The sequence below is a fragment of the Macaca nemestrina genome, chromosome 4, assembly GCF_043159975.1.
Source record: "Macaca nemestrina isolate mMacNem1 chromosome 4, mMacNem.hap1, whole genome shotgun sequence".
NCBI classification, from domain to species: domain Eukaryota; kingdom Metazoa; phylum Chordata; class Mammalia; order Primates; family Cercopithecidae; genus Macaca; species Macaca nemestrina.
Window position 1 is genome coordinate 75,160,463 of NC_092128.1, and position 19,463 is coordinate 75,179,925.

Here is a 19,463-nt window from a genome sequence, read left to right on the forward strand (position 1 = left end):
TCTAATTATTTTGGTACTCCATTGTTTGTATGCAAACTCAGACATAAAATGAAACCTTAAATTTACAGAAATAGCAGAGAACATATGCATTGCAAAAATGATTATTGTATACAAATTTATAGGCAAACACACCATTGTACTGTGTTATCTTAACTCAAATTCTTAGTACCTTGAGGTAAAGCGAGAAAAGAACTTTAAAAGTCAATGTCTTCTATTATCATAAAAAATATTTATTATAAAAAATTATCACATTTCTCTGTACATAGCATAAAGACAAAAACACAATGTATACATTAATAATTTAAGTGGGCCTGAGTATTCAGTATCCTTCTACTAGAAACCCTAAAGCTCTTCCACGGATTTCACAAATACCAATGTAGATTATTTCTATTTTATCAAAGTCCATTTGCACCGTTAATGTAATTGAGATACTAACGTTTCTTTTTTCTAGTGTTTTAAAGATAGTTCACAGTGTTTAGGTTAATTATTTAATCAACTGATTTAAATCTTTGGTAAATACAAGTATTTACATGTAAAAATGTTTAGCTCAAATTTCAGTAAAAAACTGAAATGACAAATAACCTGCTGCAAACTGTTTTGTATAATCAGAAATGCGAGCTGGACTCCCACCATTAAGAAATGTTACTGTCTAGGACTTCTGATGATAAAATCTGAAATCCACAAAAAAATAGTTGAGCTTCTATTACCATTACCAGAAGCACCACAACACTAGGCCACCACAAAATTACACACAAATGTCAAATTCAACATATAAACCATACTGATTATTTTACAATGCAGAAAATCCTCCGTTTTTTCTATATGCCAGTTTAAATGTTAATTGACACAGATAAGTTTATCTCATAAAAGCCTACTATCTTGTAAGAGTGAGAGCCATTTAAAGAATCCATACTGCTTTCAAAAACACCAGCTCTTCCTCTTGCCAATGACACATGCATGAAAATACAGACTTTTTTTGAAATAATTTGTGGGGAAAATAGAAAAGTGCCTGCCTTCTGCTTCCCTCTCTACCTATATCCTTTCTTTCCTTCCTGCCTTCTTTCATTTTTCCCTTCCTTCTTCTCTAAGAGTATTCAGTGCCACTGCCTGCCAACCTTCAAATTATACCTTAACTCTCGCAAAAATACCATATGCATTTCAGGTGTCATTCATTAGCTCTCAGTCACAATGATTCACAAATGAAAGCATGCTCACATGAGAATCTCTTACATCCAGGCTATTTGTTTTAAAAAATCACTCTAAAAGGTACTTAAATTCTAATGTTCTTGAGTCACTTGCAAATTAGAAATTTTTAAATAGACATACTAATGCTGGAGTGTACAGAATATAATTAAATATATCAAAAATATATCTTTTAAGCCTAGAAAATGGATGCCTTTGGATTACCATCATTTCAGGATAGAGAAAAGCCCTTCTTACTGAGTTAGGCTCTGAACATGTGATTTCTTTCGCTAACACTAGTTTTTCCAATCTGCTGACTTATTTATAAGCAAAGCAAAGTAAGAGATATTTTTGCCGTTACTTTGGCAATTCTCTCTCCAATCCCCAACATCCTGAGTTCAGTGCACATCTAACAATTCACTCAAGACCAGGCACCTGACAATAAGTGTTCACTTAGTGTGTAAAGTAAACAGGAAAAGCAGCATAATAAAGGAGCTGTGTTTTTATCAGAGGAGCCTTCCTTCTGAGATTTTACATAAGTTGATGCCTTCACTGCAACCTTGAATAAAATGTTTTGAATTTTGAAACATTTGAATAAAATGTTTGAATGCTTTGAATAAAATTCCTCCTCTTTCAGCGTAAACCTTATTTTAGTCACCAGCCTTTCCTTCCAGAGCACATAAATATGTTCAAAATGTACATTTACATACATTTCTAACCACATAGTGTAAACTAAGTTTTAATCCTTTGCATGGTAGGAAAATGCTGGTATTCTGACACCAATATCTTTTGATGTGAACAAGAGGCCTAAAATATTAGTCTATTGAAACTGCTAACTGCCATCTTCACGCTCACTCCCTTTCTCATTCTTGTTATCAAAAACAGATGGAAAACTGAGGCTTATTTCTTTGGGATTTTATATAAACTCATGAGTTATTCTACATAAAAAAATAAGGAGCTGACCATCTGTTAACTCCTGTAGTCTTGCACTAAGTTCTCCTGGGTCACAGAAACAAGCTCCAATCCTCATTGGATCAGTGTTCTGATTAAGGAGTTTTCGTTGCTGTTGTTTGTTTTGGAGGAAACAAGGGTTCACACACAAACATTCAGGAAGCAGCACTGGTGCAGACCCACTTTGATCCCATAAAGTGTGTTGAGTGTCCCTCTTCACATGGCCGCTTCTTTTGCCAGGTTCTTTGGTTCCCTGCTTGGGATACACCAGTCATCAGCCTCAGAGCTCATCTGATAATGTTTGAAGGCTGACATGTTAAAGACTGGAAGTTTTTCTATAGACTCAGAAGACAAAGCCTAAAAGAAAAGGGGGGAAAAACATGAGACCAAAGACATTATGCATGGCATAATTTGCACTTGAAGTTATTATTCAAAATACATTCAGAGGTAAGTATCCAAACACTCAAATACATTCATTTAATTGATACAGTAATAAGAGCACACTGGTGTCTGCACTCAGTCTATTGCTCTTTCTCAATAGTTTGAAGGCTTTTGCTCACTTAAGAAGTGAATACATTAACTGTTTCAGGTGATCAAAGGCCATTTGGCAAGTAATTCCAGTGCAAAAAATGGGAGCCTGAAAGTTTAATGTTTTAGTTGTTAATATCTGTAAATATATTTTCAGTTGAAATAGTTGGCAAATGATGAACAGAATCAAGACAGTGCTCTTAACAAAGAAATTGAGGCTTTACCAGAAACAGAAAAACATGCACCAAGTTTTATTTATTATTTTTTCTAAACGGAGTCTAGCTCTGTTGCCCCAGGCTGGAGTGCAGGGGCACCATCTCGGCTCACTGCAACCTCTGCCTCCTGAGTTCAAGAGATTCTCTTGCCTCAGCTTCCTGAGTAGCTGGGGTTACAGGCGCCCGCCAACATGCCCAGCTAATTTTTGTATTTTTAGTAGAGATGGGTTTCACTGTGTTGGCCAGGCTGGTCTAGAACTACCGAACTCGTGATCCACCCGCCTCAGCCTCTCAAAGTGCTGGGATTACAAGCGTGAGCCACTGTGACCGGCCAACATGCACCAAGTTTTTAAGTTCAAACAGTGAATGTCTGGCACCCCACTGACAGTTTGCGAACAGTCAGCTTTCCTTTCCCAGGATTTCTAACAAGGTCAGCTTAAGGTCCTGAGTATCTTGATACTTGTTATTTTTTCAGGCTGGAACATTATTAGCATATACTTCCCACAAATCTAAGTAAAATAAAAGTACAGCTACTCTCATAGATGCCAAAAGGAGTTGCCTTAAAAAATTTGCATTAGCATGTCCTCATTCTGAAACTTTGGTAATGTATTAACACTTCTCGGGAAGCAATTTTGCTTCACTTGAGGCAGGTAGTATGGCCCAGCTTCCTCTTTGGTAAGTTATCATATTAAATAATGTACACACACCCAGAAACAGAAGAGAATGACCTGTGGTCATTTGTATTAACTCAGTTTGGGGAATTCACTCTGGACCATAGCACTGAGGGCTATAAAAGCAGCAATGGTTTTAGAAATAGGATTTTGCTATTGAATTCAAGGGATACCTTTAAGTAGATGATAGCATCTGTTCCATATCCTGATAAAGAGTAGAGATTCAGATCTCCTTGAAAGTACTTGGCATAGAGACGAGAAATTGGCAAGCCGTAACCAAAACCAGCCTAGAGAAGAGAGATGTTATCAGGTAAAGAAGTGTACGCGATCACTGAAATACAAACAAATAGGAAATTACTGTCCTCACTGATACTAATGTCCTAGAACCTAAATAAATATCTTCTACTTCCAATCAGACACCCCTTGTTTCACCATTTTTAGCTTGCTTTATCATGCATTCTCATATCCTTCATGTCTAATTTTACTAAATTGATGAACTTGTCTAAATAATCCCTTGCAATCCTTGCTCTACATTTAGAACTAGGTGGCTGAGATTAATTTAGCCAAATAATTGTTCTTACCAAAGGAGCATTCCGGGAATTATCCATCACAGGCGTTGGTGCAGTGGAGTATGTATAACTAAAGAGGCGGTCAATAATTCTTAGGGGAACACCACCTCCTCTGTCTGAAATCTAAAACAAACAAACAAGTCATCAGAACCACACATTAAAAACAATGTCTATTTGTCTAAATAAAAATGGCTTTCCTTCATTTAAAAAGCACCTGGCTTATATGACTGTTATCTATTGCAAAAAGCAGAGAGCTTTATTACTATTGACCCTATCTAATTCTCTCAAGAGACACCCAGAAGAAAGACAGAGAATGGTTACCTTAATTGTGAGGTCTTCTTTTCCCAAGACAACAATCACCTCAATTGGTGTAAGGGAAGGCCGATTTTCCTGGTGTTCAACTGTTGCCCGCATTGCATTCTAAAGGAAACCAAACCGTAAGGAATTCAATGGCAGAGGAATGAGGGACAATAAATATCTGTTTTTTTTAATGTTTAAAATAAAAGTAGCACAGGGAGGGTAATTCAAAGTTCCTGTTTTTTTAAGTTAGTAGTAAAACAGCTTTGTAAATAGCCATTTATGAATGTGTCATGTAGGATGTATAATGAAAAATATTCATTTACTGTGTAATATAGCTCCTGGGAGTAATGTCTAATGGAAAAACAATTCTGCTAGCTGTCAAGTTCTTATTTGTAAGCTTAATTTAAATGTGGAAATTGGTTTTTATAGTCCATTTCCTAGCTCTCCCTTTTCTGTCTTTCCATTACATTTTACATCCAAGCACCAAAGACTATTACATAACAAATGAACAGTGAATCACTGAACCAATTTATTGGCTTTTATAAAACTTGCTGTGAAAAGGTTGTTACTATTTAAGAGGACAGTTGATAATTCTAAATTAAATTTCAGTTTGCATTTGATTATCATCTAACTTTCACCAATGATGGCAAAATAACTCTATGAGTTGCATCATTCAACTTAAAAATAAATCAAATCAATGAAAAAGTATCCTTTGTCCTTTAACACAGAGCAAACTAAAAGAAGTTTTCATTCTATTGGCTGAATATCATACAGACACAGTCTTGGTTTTCTTAACCCATTTTCCTTTCTCACCACCTATCCGCTTTCTGCTTTCTGGTTTTTATATAATATTAAGTTCTAGTCATTAGCTGGAGTGAAATAAAGTAGATCAGATGTTTGTAGTACAATCAATACCTCACAGCAGTAATATTAGAATAAGTTAGGAAACGGGAAGTTCCGGAAAGAGTTATGTCAGAATTAGAGCCAGATTTCACTTTTTTTAGCCTGCCTTCTCTCCAATTCAGGGGACTCTTGGGAAGCATCTAAAAGCTTAAGGTGTTTTTCTATTTTTTGGTTTAAGTTCAATTTGATCTTAATTTAATTTGATCTTAGGACGCATGAAAGGATTTGATTCTTAGCACCGGGCTGCCTCAGACCAGTAACATCTGTACCCTTTGAAAGCTTGTTAGAAATGCACATTCTCAGACCTAAAGAATCAAAATCTCTGGGGTGGAGCCCAAGAATCTGTGTTTTAGCAAGTCCTGCAGGCGATTCTAATGCACACTACAGTTTGAGAAGACAGCTCAACAGGCCTGGTAAGAAAAGTGTGCATTTGGACCAGCAGCATCACCCCTTAGTTTATTCAAAATTCAGAATCTCAGACCCAACTCTAGACTTCCTGAATCAAAATTTTCACTTTAACAAAGTCCCCATGTGATTCATATGCACTTTAAAGTGGATGATTGAAGGAAGTACTGACTTTGCTCTGAGCACATTCTGGACTCTGAATGGGGCCATGCCACCTACAGGAATTCTGGACCTGAACCTCTGAGTTTGGAGTTGGATCAGCCTGTGGGGGTGGAGGTAACAAGGCCTCATTCACTGAAACATTCACCCCCATGACCTCTCTTAATGAATGAATAAATGACTGGTGCTTTGATGGACACCTGAAAAAATAATAGGAACCTCCTCTTGGCTCTAAAGCATTGACACATCATGAATTGTATGATGCATTCTCAAATACGTGTTGATGCTACAATGAGCTACATGTACTTCCTCAAACATTGACTGTGTAGTTACTTTCTCCTAGGAGGACTAGAAGCATTCTTGGGAAAAGATATTGAGGCTCCTGTTTTGTGGCAAATAATAAAGGAGATAAAAATATAACTGTTAAACCTTTTTAAAAGGTAAAATTTCAATTATTGTGAAGTATCGTACCTTAAATAGTTCAAAGAGCATATGATGGAGGTGAGAAGGAACATACACGATGTGAATTGGTTGGTCGGGAAATTTTCCTAGAAAAATAAAATTCATGAAGATTTTGTAAACAAATACTTCACTAAAATAAACCACCACATTCATGTGATTGACATTTTAGACTTCAAGAGGGTTGGCATATTCTCTATCTTCTCCCTCCCCAAATCCTGCCCTAGAACCTTCCCGCTTAAACAGTAAATACTACTGGCTTATGTACAAAATGTTATTGTAGTTGCTACATAGTATTCTTTGGTTAATTGTTTTTTTGTAGAGATGGGGTCTCACTATGTTGTCCAGGTGAGTCTGAAACTGCTGGCCTCAAGCGATGCTCCAGCTTTAGCCTCCCAAACTGCTGGGATGACAGGTATGAACCACCTTGCTCCATATGATTAATTTTTGTATTTCTCCACAAATGTATGAAGTTGGGTAAGTGTGGAAGAATAGTGCTACAAATTAGATTTTGTGGATTATTTCTATTTTCACCATTTTTGTACTGGACAATTTCAGAGTCAAAATTATACGTATTTTAAGATAGAAGGGAAAAACTGTGCTTATAGCATAATATTGAAATTAATGCTAACTATAATTTTCATATTTTTAGTGCATGGTAAAATAATACACCTGATTTTTCTTGTTTTTTTGTATCACCCAAACATTAAATCTTATATGCTAAATATGCTCAAATTTTACCAAGAGGATAAAGAAAACAGAGAAACAAAAACCTCTTAATGCTTTTTGAAAAGAAAAATAAAAAGTAAAATAAAATTAGAAAAAAAAACATAAAAGAAAAATAAAAGTATTATTCTTCAGTATTCCAGGCCTTGGCAAAGTTTGAATCAGAAAACACAAGGTCTGGCACAAGCCCCTGTTTATTTTGTCAAACAGTTGGAGCAGTTTATCTACTAGTATTATGCAACAACCCTGTTTATGCTCAGAGATATGTTCCATTCTTTATTTGCTCTTCTACTTTTAGTTTAGTGTTTACTTACATTTGCATGTCCCTAATCTGTTAGGCTATTCTTTGAGCAACTTGATTTAAACTCTCACCATAAACAAACTGTTGCTGTATAAATATTACTTGAGAAAGATGTTTACTTTAAATAGAAAAAAGAAGTAATTCCAATTTAAATATACTGTTTTAAGATGCAACTATTTACCAGAACAGAATGGGAAGGGGTGAAAATAGTGCCTTTCATTCATCATGTAATCACTTCAGTCATTCAGACAGTATAGGAAGACCTTGTCAGAAATGAAGTTTTGTTTGTTTGTTTTTCTGAGACAGGGTCTCACTCTGTCACCTGGACTGGAGTGCAGTGGGACAATCACGGCTCACTGCAGCCTTGCCTTCCTGGTCTCAAGTGACCATTCCACCTTAGCTTTCTGAGCAGCTGGGACTACACGTGTGTGCCACCATGCCTGGCTAATTTTTATTTTTTGTAGAGACAGTGTCTCCCTTTATTGCCTGGGCTGGTCTTGAACTCCTGGGCTCAGGCAGTCTTTGCACCTCGGCCTCTCAAAATGCTGGGATTACAGATGTATGCCACTGAACCCAGCTGAGTTGAAGCTTTTTGAAGTATGTTCTGCTTCCAGAACAGTAGTCTAAACCAATAGTGCAATTTTTTTTTTTGTATTAGGGTGAAGGCATTTAACATGAGATCTACCCTTTTAACAAAATGTTAAGTGTACAATACAATATCGTTAACTATAAGCACTATGTTGAACAGCAGAACTCTAGGATTTATCCATCTTGTATAACTGAAACTTTATATCTGTTGGATAGCCACTCCCCATTTTCCCCTTCCTCACAGCCCCTGACAACTACCATTCCACTCTGCTTCTGTGAGTGTGACTATTTTAGACATCTCATATAAGTGGAATAATGCATCTGTCACTGGCTTATTTCTTACAGTGAAATTTAAAGTATTTTTGTTTCCAGGTCTTATGGGTAACCTCTTTAAGAGGATATTTCCACAGCTGTATCTTCCCTACTTCTGGTCTCCTTATCTCTCATATTCTACAGCAAGTAATCTTTCTTTGATCTAAGATATTGGAAAATAGTTGCTACTTTAATCCCATATTATTTGTTCAAAACATTCTTCTTTATGAATCCTCATTAGCAACTGAATAGGCAGAATTGGAGCCTTCCAGTTGAGACAGTTAAAGAGAACCTTGTCTTCAAAAAAAAATGTGTACAAACTCTAGGCAAGAGAAAAAAGGAACACAGAAGTTGCTTTATATTTACAAAAAAAATCATATTAGGAGAATACAGAATTTTCCATAGGTTAAAATATATTTTACTTAAAACTTACCATTCACTTGTGTGAGCTTTAATTCTGGAGATGTTAAATAATACTGATCACAGAGCATCCTTGAACACTCAAAGGCATCTGGAATAGAAGTTGTTTTTTATAACAATGAAATGAATTTATGCCAAGTACAGTTCTCAATTAATCTTCAGTGTCTGTATCGCCCTACTATAAAATATGCACTAAAGTACAGGTTTATGTATATAAAAATATATTTTAATATTTTATTGAAGAAAAATTAAGACAGTGTTTGCACTGCAGTTTTAGCAATACAAATATGTGCACTTCAGAGATTAAATACAATATATAAAATATGGCAAGTTAGTCACTTATACTTGGATTTTAAAATAATATTTTAAAGGAATGTTTATACTGTTGACTCTCAAAAGGAAAGGACCTTGAAGATAACATTTATAAAATAAAATGGAACACTCTGTGAACATAAATTCATTCGCAGAGTCACCTCAATTATAGATATGTCAATCATACAGTGTACATTTTTCAATAAGGGAAATGCAGAAATATAGAACATACCTTGGACCACTGCTACCACATCACAGTTAGGATCAATGCTTCCAATGTGGGTTGGGTTTCCTGTCTGTGAGTCACTAAATATAAGAACTGTTGAAAAATAAAAACAAAATATTGTTATAAAATTCAGGATAATGATTAGTACTACCACTGAGAATGTGACCTGCTGATTAGTGAAACATCTAGTCATAGTATGCCTTATATTCTACACCCATGTCTATATACCATGATCATGATGAGCTAACTTACTGTGCTGGTTCATCAGCATCCGAGTAGAAATACGGTTCATGTAAAATCGATCCAAGAAATACTGAAGATTTTGATTGGTGACTGGGTCAACTGTACAGGCATCTTTATACTCTATGATTCCTTGTGCCATTGTAGGGACTACATTATGGTGTCGATTTCGAACTTTGATGAGTGTATCTACAAAGCTAAGCCACAATATTTATGGTTAGTAAAAGTTCAAATACATTTCATTCACTTATACTCCTTAGGTTACTTCACAGAAGGCTAAAGATCTTTTTGCATTACTCATGTGAACAAATCAAATGATAAAACGTTAGTCCTTTATTAGTAATCTCACCACAGATTCTTCCACTAGAGGAGATAATTTCATAGACTCATTTTGTTTCTAGCTTATATGTAAAACTATTAGCCTTATAACCAATGCATTCATCAGATGTATTAAGTCTTCTCTTTATAAACTAACGATTAATATCTAATATCATCATTCTAGAGATGACTCTAGAATACCATTGTAAAAAACTTTCAAAATTTCTCGTCAGATTTAGAAAAGATTCTTATTTAGGTAGCTAGAAACTATCAGTTACTCTGAAAGAAAATGTTTAATTTCCAATGACACTGAAATGTATTAAAGTTATGTAATGGTAAATCCTCCTGCACATCTAATCATTGGAGTAAATTTATAGTAAAAATAGGTCTCCCTAGGGGGAACAAAAATGAGTCCCCTTCACACTTAGCATTTCTTCACACTTAGCATCATTTCTTCACACTTAGCATCATTTCTTCACACTTAGCATCATTTTCAATGCCATATTCTTCACTTCCAAAAAACCAACAAGCCAAAACTTGTCATGTGTAAGGGGGTAGTGATTTATTATTCAGAGCTGAATTCCTTTAATTTAGGTCTAAAAATATCTTAGGAATTTGTCTGGAAAGAACCAAAGTTTTAAACATTTATTCTAATGCATAGAGCTTACTCTGATAATGCTTTCTGGTCATCTGGGCTTTTCTCATGGAATTCCACCAAATCCATCAGGCTCTGTATATACCTGTAAAGAAACAGGTGTGCTTTAAGTTTTAAAATTAACAGTCAGATACAAATGGCTGAAAATAGAATAACTTTTTCAAATAATTTTAAAAGAGAAAGTAAGCATTATGTTCAAAATTAAAACTTTCCTCCAGAACATTTGGAAAATAATAAAAATTTAAAATGCTATAATTTTTAATCCTTGACTTTCAAACTTAAAATTTAACGCAAAATGTTTCTTTAACTATTTCAGGTCAGTATTCAGTTTCCTGACTATTTTATTTGGCAAATATTTTCATTTCTTCTAGCAATAATACTTAGAAATAACTTTTTTAAAGCTTTTTATTTTTTTCTACTACATTCATTCATAGAAGAGTATAAGTCTTGACTGCAAAAGTAAATACTACACATTGAATATGTTTTAGATTGTAATTGTCTTATAGGTATATAATACATGTATTTCTTGAATCAATGAACAAAAGGCTGTGCAGTCAGTGGATTAAGATAAGGCTCTCATGCATGTCTGCCACCTGTGCATATCCCGCTTCTGTGATCCAAAAATTTGCTGTTTGGGGTTACCTACCATCTCTAAGCATCAGTATCTTCATTTATAAAATGAGATTATAACAACTGACACTGACTGCTGGCTGTGTGCCAGCTGCTGTCCTAAGTGGGTTTTTTTTTCTTTTTTTAATGGATTATCTCATTTCATTACACTCAAACATCCCTCTGAGGCATATACTTTACTCTCCTTAATGAGAGATGGGAATAATAATTCAATGGCATAAAGAGTTTAAGACACTTGCCAAGGATTCCACAACTAGAAGTGACAGAGGCAGGATTTGAACCCAGAGCCCACTCTGCCAATCACTTTGTAAGTGACAAAGATTAGGCCTCCCCTCAATAGTAGTCATTTGAATTGGTTTCTAGGCATAGGATTTCTTTTGCAATATCAAACTCTTATTATTGAAAGTACTCTTCTATAATTGAAAATTAAAATTGCATGCCAATTATTTTTCCAATTTATCCTAGAACTCAAAATTTTATTATAAACTAGTCGACTTTTTCAGGGTAAAAATGTCTGTTTATAGTTTTATAGCTTCCCTAATGATAACTTATCCTAAATTAATTTTAAAATCCCTACATCTTTCAAAAGTAATTACCGTTCAGACAGATCACCTGTTTTCCAATTATGATGTTAACATAGTATAAGAATTCATACCCGGGTAACTGTTTCAAAACTAGAGACTTCAATATGGTTCACCACTTACCAGCTTTTAACTAATTGCACTGAAGAGGTATTTATTAACTGGGTCGGGAGGATATCAATTTCCCTCAGAATGTTGGCGAGCCTCACAGGCAATTCTTGTCGCAAAAATGCAAAAGAAGTTCTTTCACATGCGTTTTCTGAACCTATAATAAACGAAATTAGTTTTTGGGAAAAAGGTGTGTCTAAATGATATATCTAAATAGCATTAACTATCAAATATTGAACACACATATATTATAAAATTATATTTCACTCTCAGTTGGGTTACTGTTAATCGATAATTCAGGGGCGATTGTCTTCTTAATTGACTATCTCGTCTTCCTATTTTCCTTCCTTTCCTTTCGTCTTTCCTTCTTTCTTTTAAAAAGTGACAAATACAGGATAATTATTGTCTTCTCTTTTTGAAGAGGATTCACTTCCAAGAAGTAAGAATATCCCACAGTTCTTAGCATTTTTGAAAGACTGCAGGATTCGGTCACACCCCAATGTCAACAACACAACATCCTTTAATGGGTGTGGACATGAAAGATGGGGGATAAGAGGCTGGAGTGGGAGCTGTAATATTTCCAGAACAATGATATCACATTTAAACCCTTGAAACTTTCCTTATAAGATTATTGCAACAAATGTGTAAATATTTTCAGCAATCATGCAAATATATGGAAAGCTATAATGATAGACAAATCTGTAGGGATGCAGAGAGATGTACCCTGTGGAAGGATGCCGGTGGCCAAGGAATAAAATCTATTAATTTGAGGCTATTTAATACCATTTAGAATCTTCTCCAAACAGTACTATGCTGTGAAGGAGGGGAAAAAGTTTCCAGTCCACTGTTAAACGGTGACCGAAAGCAAAAAGTAATTTGACTGGAAGAACAGGTCAGAAAGAAGAGTGTGCAGATGAAGTCAAACCTTATCCAGTGAAGGCAGGCTTGCAGGTGGCCTTGACCTGGCGGCACCCCTGTCAGAAAGTAACCAAATCTAGGAAAAGGAAAGGTGTGCTGTTGTCGAGGCTCCAGGGCTCAGTAGCAATGTGAACCCTAGTTATTTTAGCTTGATCCTAGCCTCCCTCTCCCAAGGCTGAAAGTTAAGGCAGTTCCCCATCCCCAGGACCCAGCTTGGGCCCTGTGTCCCCTCTCACCAAAGTCCAGTAGCTGCTTCATGGACAGCGGGGAGGGGCTGTAGCGCGAGAAATGCTCGACCTCTCGGGGCACCAGGCGGGCACCGCTGAGTGAGCCAGCGCTGCGCAGCACGAAACGGGCCGCCTTCATCTTGACGCCCACCCGGCCTTGCAGGGACTGTGGCTCGCTTGAGGGGCTAAGGCTGCTCGGAGCAGAGCCTGGTTCCGAGGGGGCGCGGCGCGTCTGGGCGAGGACTGCAGGTGCGCCGGCTGTCTCGTGCGCCCGGGCCTGGGCTAGGGTTTGAGGGTGCCGCGGAGTGAAGAGGCTGGGCAGCGAGTCGGAGTTGCAGTGGGTTGAAACTCAAGTTCCCGTCTTCCCACCAGCCGCCGCCGCCCGAGGTTTTATTTGTTTCCCCGCACTCTCCCCCCGAGTCCCAAACAGGAGTCGTCACTGGAACTTGGAGACGCGCCCTGAACTCCAGGCCGCGCCAATCAGATCAGAGAAAGAGGTAGGGGCCCCGCCCCCCTGGCCGCGGTCCCTGCAGAAATAGCCTGACCCGGTGACCACGGAGTGCCCTGGCACCGGTGCCCGCGGCTGTGAGGGGAATAGGGTGGGAAGAACAGGGAAGAGGAAGCAGAAGCAGGTATCTGGGGCAACGTGGGCTTAAGATTAGCCTCTTGGGACAGGGCTCCAAGTCGCGTGGGCTGGGGTCCCGCCCAGGCTCGTCCTTGTTTACAACTCGGAGGCTGTCTCAATGTCAAGCACTCCTGGCCACAAACTGTGTCGAAGAGTTTGGGCTCCGAGCGCTCATTGGTCCTTTCTCAGAGCAGGGCTTTTACAGTAGCCAACAAGCTGCGTTCAAAAGTATGGGCTTCTCTGCCACTGGACAGAGAGAAAGGAATAAACAACCTAAAGACGTGCGCCCCCACCCCCACCGCCCCCTTTTCTTCAGAAGAGACCAGCACATGGCAGGAACTGTACGTTCCTTTTGCTGAGACTTGAGGGGCTGCCCAAATACATTTACTTTTTCCTGTGGTAATAAAAGGCCACATCAATTCGTTCTTCTCCGGCAACACATTCTTTCCGTTAGGTTTAGTTCTATTAATTAAAAACAAAATTAAAAAGGGATCAATTTGTCAGTTTGCCTTACCTTTTGCTGTGATCAGAGAATTTGTTCACTCTGACCTGTACGAAATGTCCTTACTCCAAATCTTTATCTGAGACATTCCATTCTACCCTCAAATGTCTGGCACAAGCTGTCTGCTGCAAAAAGTCTTCCTTGATTACTTCTCTCCACTTCTTCCAAATAAGGCCTTGGTCTTTCATAGTATTATTTTATAGCTATTTATGTTTTTATATTATCCCTCTCTGACTACCTCCTTTCCTGAAAGAGATCAGGGTAGGGACCCTGTCTGATGCATCTTTGTGATTTCTACTTTTTCACTACTCAGTATTTATTAAATTAATGACAGTGGTTGAGACACATTATCCTGTCATAAAAGTCTCATACTAACCTCCGTTTCCTCTCCTGACACTCTTAAAAGGCCTAGGGAATGAAACCACCGTGTTTGGGAAAGTTGGGAGTAAGAGATTTGGTTACAAATGTAATAGAATGGGAACTAATGGGGTATTAAAAATGATAATTTGTTATAAAAGACCCCTTTTGACCTCATCCCTCTGCGTTTATTTTATTTTACTTTAAGTAATTAATTTATTGAGATAGAGTCACACTTTGTCTCCCAGGTTGGAGTGCAGTGGCGCCATCTCGGCTCACTGCAACCTCGGCCTCCCGGGTTCAAACAATTCTGCTGCCTCAGTCTCCTGAGTAACTGGGATTACAGGCACACGTCACCACACCCAGCTAATTTTTGTATTTTTAGTGGAGATGGGGTTTCGCCATGTTGGCCAGGCTGGTCTCCAACTCCTGACCTCAAGTGATCCACCCACCTTGGTCTCCCAAAGTGCTGGGATTGCAGGAGTGAGCCATCGCGCCCAGCCTGCCCCTGCATTTACAAGCAGAATGGGCCACTGTGAAAGTCATGAGTGATCCTAGGCTCTGCTGTCATCCTTTGCCCTTTTCATCTAGGAGACTGCATTAAATCACAGGACAGATTTCCAATTCTATCTCTAGCACGAACTTTCTTCCAAGATCCAGATTCTTCTATTCAATTGCCTATTTGGTTTCTCCATTTGGATGTCTAATAGGCATCAATTTTGCTTCTCTAAAATCAACCACCATTATGAGGGATCTGAAACAGTCCTGGCAAACCCTTTGTCAGTTATGTGGCCTGTGTGGAGGCATCGTATTAGCTCTCCTATTATTTCCCCCATTGTCTATACTTTACCTATAGATGGTCTAGAATTTGGGACTTTCTGTTATGACCAAATATTTTGTTCAGACCTTTGAGAAACAGTTGTGTGAAGACATGCAATATTCATGATCTTCCAATGAAGAGGATGGGGCCTGGGTTCTAAGAGAATATTGAGGATGATCCAAGTATAGACTCTAGCAGTTGCACTTGAGTGAGACAGAAAAACAACCAAAAACACAACAGCTCAAGCACTTATCTGAAGCTGAAATAGTTGTGGGAATATGTGGGAATATGGGGAATTTCATCTCCACTTGTAGACAGGTTTTTATGCCACTATTATTTATATTTTTGTACTTGGAATCCTTTATTAAATATTTGCATAGCTTGATGCAGCAAAGAAAAGTGTTCAAGTAGCCAAAAAACTAAATAAGAATCTCTTTGATGAAGCAAGTAAATTTAAGGTAAAAATCCCTTCTTTTTCTTAGATTGGGTCCTAACAACATAAGTAAAAAGTAAAGCATGCATTTGCTTTTCTCACTGTATGTGGAACTTGGAATAGGCAAAAATATATATTACAAAGAATTATACTTTGATTTTCAGAGGAAAGGCAATGGAATTATGCATTACAGGCAGTCTAATTTAGGAAAGTCCCATGTCCCCAAGTACATTTTACCCAGCATTACTACTCTATGTGCTGTGGGTTGATTAAAGATCAGGTGAAATCATATGATGTTCACAGAGATGACTTAGGGCTAAATGTGAACTGAGGTCGCCAAAATTTTGTTTCTATGTCATCCCTTCTAATAATATTTACCAAGTTACTGTCACAGTGCATTGCATTCTTCTGTGTCATTTCTGTATGATGGGAACTGTTATTATAATTGGCAGCATTCATGATAGCTGGCCTAGAAAGGTCAGGTCAAGTTGTTTACCCAGTTGGCTAAGATGCTATGTATTACCATGATTAGAGAGTGACCTGGGAAAAGAGTGGCACTTCTCTTTTCAGGTTGAACACAAATCTTGGAGGTTATCTGGTTGGGACAGAGGTGAAACAAAAATATTATTTGGGGGCAATGGGTATGACAGATCCATGCATTCATTTGAGTAAAAGTAAACCATGAGAAGACTATTAAATGATTAATGCTAAGGAGTAGAAGAAGTAATCAAAGCTGTTCCCTTGCATACAATGCTGAACATAACATCCCTGCTTGCAATACCTGATTCCTAAAATTTCCATGGGCACCTTACCTAGCATTAAATGAATTCTGTTCAGTTTGCCTGGAAAAATCTAATAACATAAGGCCACTAGTAGAACTTTCAGAATGCAAATCACACTTTTTCCAGAGGGTGGAGGATGGCCAATTTGACAAAATCGGTCAGATCACTTAAAGAGACATCTATTCAATTTTTCCACCTCTAGGATCATATTCCAAGAAAGCAATTTAAAATACACATAACAGGAACTCCAAAGACATGATGGAAAGATTAACAGACTTGACCATAGAATATTAAAGTTAAAATATGAACAGCAGACTTGGAGAATATATTTACAGAATATGTAATAGACAAATAATTATTTAAGAGATGGCTGTTTCAGTAGGGAACCATGTGGTCATGATCTATTCCCTCATGGAGATGATAGACTTGTGGGGGAAATTGGCATTACAAAAGCATACGGACAATAAGCCTATACGTTAAGATAGGACAAGGGCTAAGAGGAAAATGATTGTGAAGAGTGTAATAGGCTGGAACTACCTTAGATTTGGTGGTCAGGGAAAGTCTCCTTGAGTAAATGACAATTAAAAGAAAAGGAATGAGCTTCTACTGGGGTTGAGAGGGAACACTGGTGAAAGCATATTGGTGAAGCTATTGGGAAAAGCAGGACCTAACTCAAAATTTGGTCTCTGATGTTTCTTATAGTTACTGTTAACCTAGAGGATACTAGGTGCCAGGAGCTGGAGTAGGTGCCCTGATGGGTGCAAAAACGTCTGCTCTCATGCACCTCAGATTATTAGCAGATGATAGAAAACAATAACTAATTATTTTTTAATTTATTAGATTTTCATTTAATCCTCAGGGTAAAATGCTATAATTAAACGCATTTAAAAAAGAGCCCATAAGAAAGGTTCATGCCATGGGCAATTTTGATTGGTGGTATTGGTGGTGGTATTGGTGGTAATAGTGATGGTGCCAGACAGTGGATATGTTAAGTGTGATCTGGGGTGTCTGGAGGAAGAGCTATGTTGGGGATCAGGAAATACTACTAGAATTGGTATTCTAGATGGCTGTAGAAAGATGAGCAAGATTTTGGCAAGTAATTGGTAGACAGTGGGGAAAATTGTCCAAGACTGAGTAAAAGCACAGATGTAGGAGCTAGAGATACACTGGAGAAATAATGACTAGTTTCATCTAGCTGCTGTCTAGAGTATCCTAAGGGCAGAGGGAAAGGAAGATTCAGTTATCCCATGAAAGCCTGAAATGCTAGTATGAGGACTATGAGATTACTAGAGTAGGCAGCAGGGAACTGTTAAAGCCTTTAAATCAGGGAGCAATGTGTTTTCTGTTCAAATTTGTTAACAGTTAAATAATTCTACTAAACTTTATTGAACACCCACTATGTACTAGACACTGTGATTGATGCTGAGGACATAAAGATGAAGAAGGCATAGTTTGTCTTCAAAGATGGGAGAAAGACATGAAAATAATCTAAAAAATAGCATGTTGCATATACGGTATGTGTACTGGGGGGACAAGCAGCAGCCAGGGGAGGCTTCCTTGGAGGAAGTGATAGGTCATCTGACTTATAAAGGTGGAGCAGATATTCATAGAAGACAAAGAAGAAAGGTGTTGGAGCAGCGAGGAGAGGGACTGAAAAGAGCCGTTTGTTGGTAGTATCTCTAGGCTTTGTCAAATCTGATAATGAAGAATTTTTTTAAAGTTCTCTAATATTCTAAACCTATACCGCTGGGAGGAGGTGATTTTATTGATAGAAGCAGGGAAGTCAAAGGTGTCAGGAGAAAAGGATAAGTTGACTGAGGACGGACCAGTAGTGCAAGTGATGGGTTTGTTTGGGAGCACTTTGAGTTAATGAAAAACCATAGGACAGTCATGACTAAATTACCGTGAAGGCAAGATGAGAACCCAAAGGCTATTAAGCCTTTGCTGAGAAGTGAAGATAGATGGGTGAGATTCTGTCCCCGGTTTCTTTATACAAGATGCCCTTCTCCTATCAGCCTACAGCTATATCTTACTTTTTTCTGTGCACAATAGTTCCTGCTAGAGCAGCTCTTTGTTTCATTCTTGGCCTCCTTTGTTTCATATCAAGGCCAAAATCTTTTCCCTACATCATAGCAAATGGGTTCATTCTTCTTTTTGCACTTGTGGCTCCAGTGTTATCTGGAAAGAAAAGGAAGCAAATCCTGAAGCTAGCACATCTTGACTTTTCATGGAAAGATAAGAAGAATTTTGCATCAGTTTCAAATATAGGTTAAGCATTGTTTTTACCCCTACAAGAAATTTCTCAATGTGTTTGATGTTTGCCTTTGATGTTAGTAAGGAAAGGTGAATAAAGGAAATGAAAAAATGACTGAAGAAGGAAAACAAATGTGTACTAAGCATATAAAAGCATGCTCAAACTAATGAGTGAATAGGAAAATAAAAAGTAAAAAGATAATAAGACACCATTGTTCTAATATTAGACTGGCAAATAAAGAAAAGGTTGGTAAGATCTCCTTGTTGGCAAGGCCTGGGGAAATGAACACTCTCCTATATTATTTGTGGGGATGAAATTGGCAAATTTTTGTTGGAAGGCAATTGGCAGAATCTATAGAAATTTTAAAGATAGCTACCCCATGTCTCAGCCATTTCACTTCTAGCAACTTATCCTACGGTTTTACTGACAGAGAGAATAAAGATGTATGTACAAGATTGCTCATTGTAGCATTACCTGTAAAAACGAAAATTGAAAAAGAACTTGTTTCGACAATAACCCATAGTGTAAATAAATGATACACCCATGCACTAAAACACAATGCAGCTGATATAATGAACGACATAGATTTTTGCAGCAGCTTTGAGGTCTACCCTGAGATTTCTTTTAAGGAAGTGCTTGCCGTTAGTTGCAAGGAATGAAATTAGCTGACAGCCTTCAGCTGCAGAATCTTTGGGATCCAGACAGCATTTGAGCTGAGACCACGCCCTTCTCAGGCAGCCCCACAGTGATGGAGGAGCATCTAGAAGGACCTGGCCATTTTTCCTC

At 37.7% G+C, this 19,463-nt stretch overlaps 1 protein-coding gene across 1 annotated transcript; it reads right to left on the reverse strand.

Moving 5' to 3' along the window:
- Positions 1-209: 209 nt before the first annotated feature.
- Positions 210-13,277, reverse strand: LOC105475540 (pyruvate dehydrogenase kinase 4). The gene is made up of 11 exons (XM_011730891.3): positions 12,914-13,277; positions 11,775-11,916; positions 10,454-10,525; positions 9,480-9,664; positions 9,234-9,320; positions 8,703-8,780; positions 6,355-6,431; positions 4,438-4,536; positions 4,129-4,239; positions 3,721-3,834; positions 210-2,490 (listed from the first exon to the last, which is right to left on the reverse strand). Exons 1-11 carry the CDS (start codon positions 13,041-13,043, stop codon positions 2,350-2,352), a joined length of 1,236 nt encoding a protein of 411 aa, XP_011729193.1. The 5' UTR covers positions 13,044-13,277; the 3' UTR covers positions 210-2,349.
- Between the last annotated feature and the right edge of the window lie 6,186 nt (positions 13,278-19,463).

Excerpts from the sequence above, each read along its gene's own strand:
- LOC105475540 (XM_011730891.3), bottom strand. The coding sequence starts at position 13,043 with ATGAAGGCGGCCCGTTTCGTGCTGCGCAGCGCTGGCTCACTCAGCGGT. Across the intron at positions 9,665-10,453 it reads GACCAGAAAGCATTATCAGA|CTTTGTAGATACACTCATCA; the intron begins GTAAGCTCTATG and ends ATTGTGGCTTAG. Across the intron at positions 8,781-9,233 it reads TGTGGTAGCAGTGGTCCAAG|ATGCCTTTGAGTGTTCAAGG; the intron begins GTATGTTCTATA and ends CTTCTATTCCAG.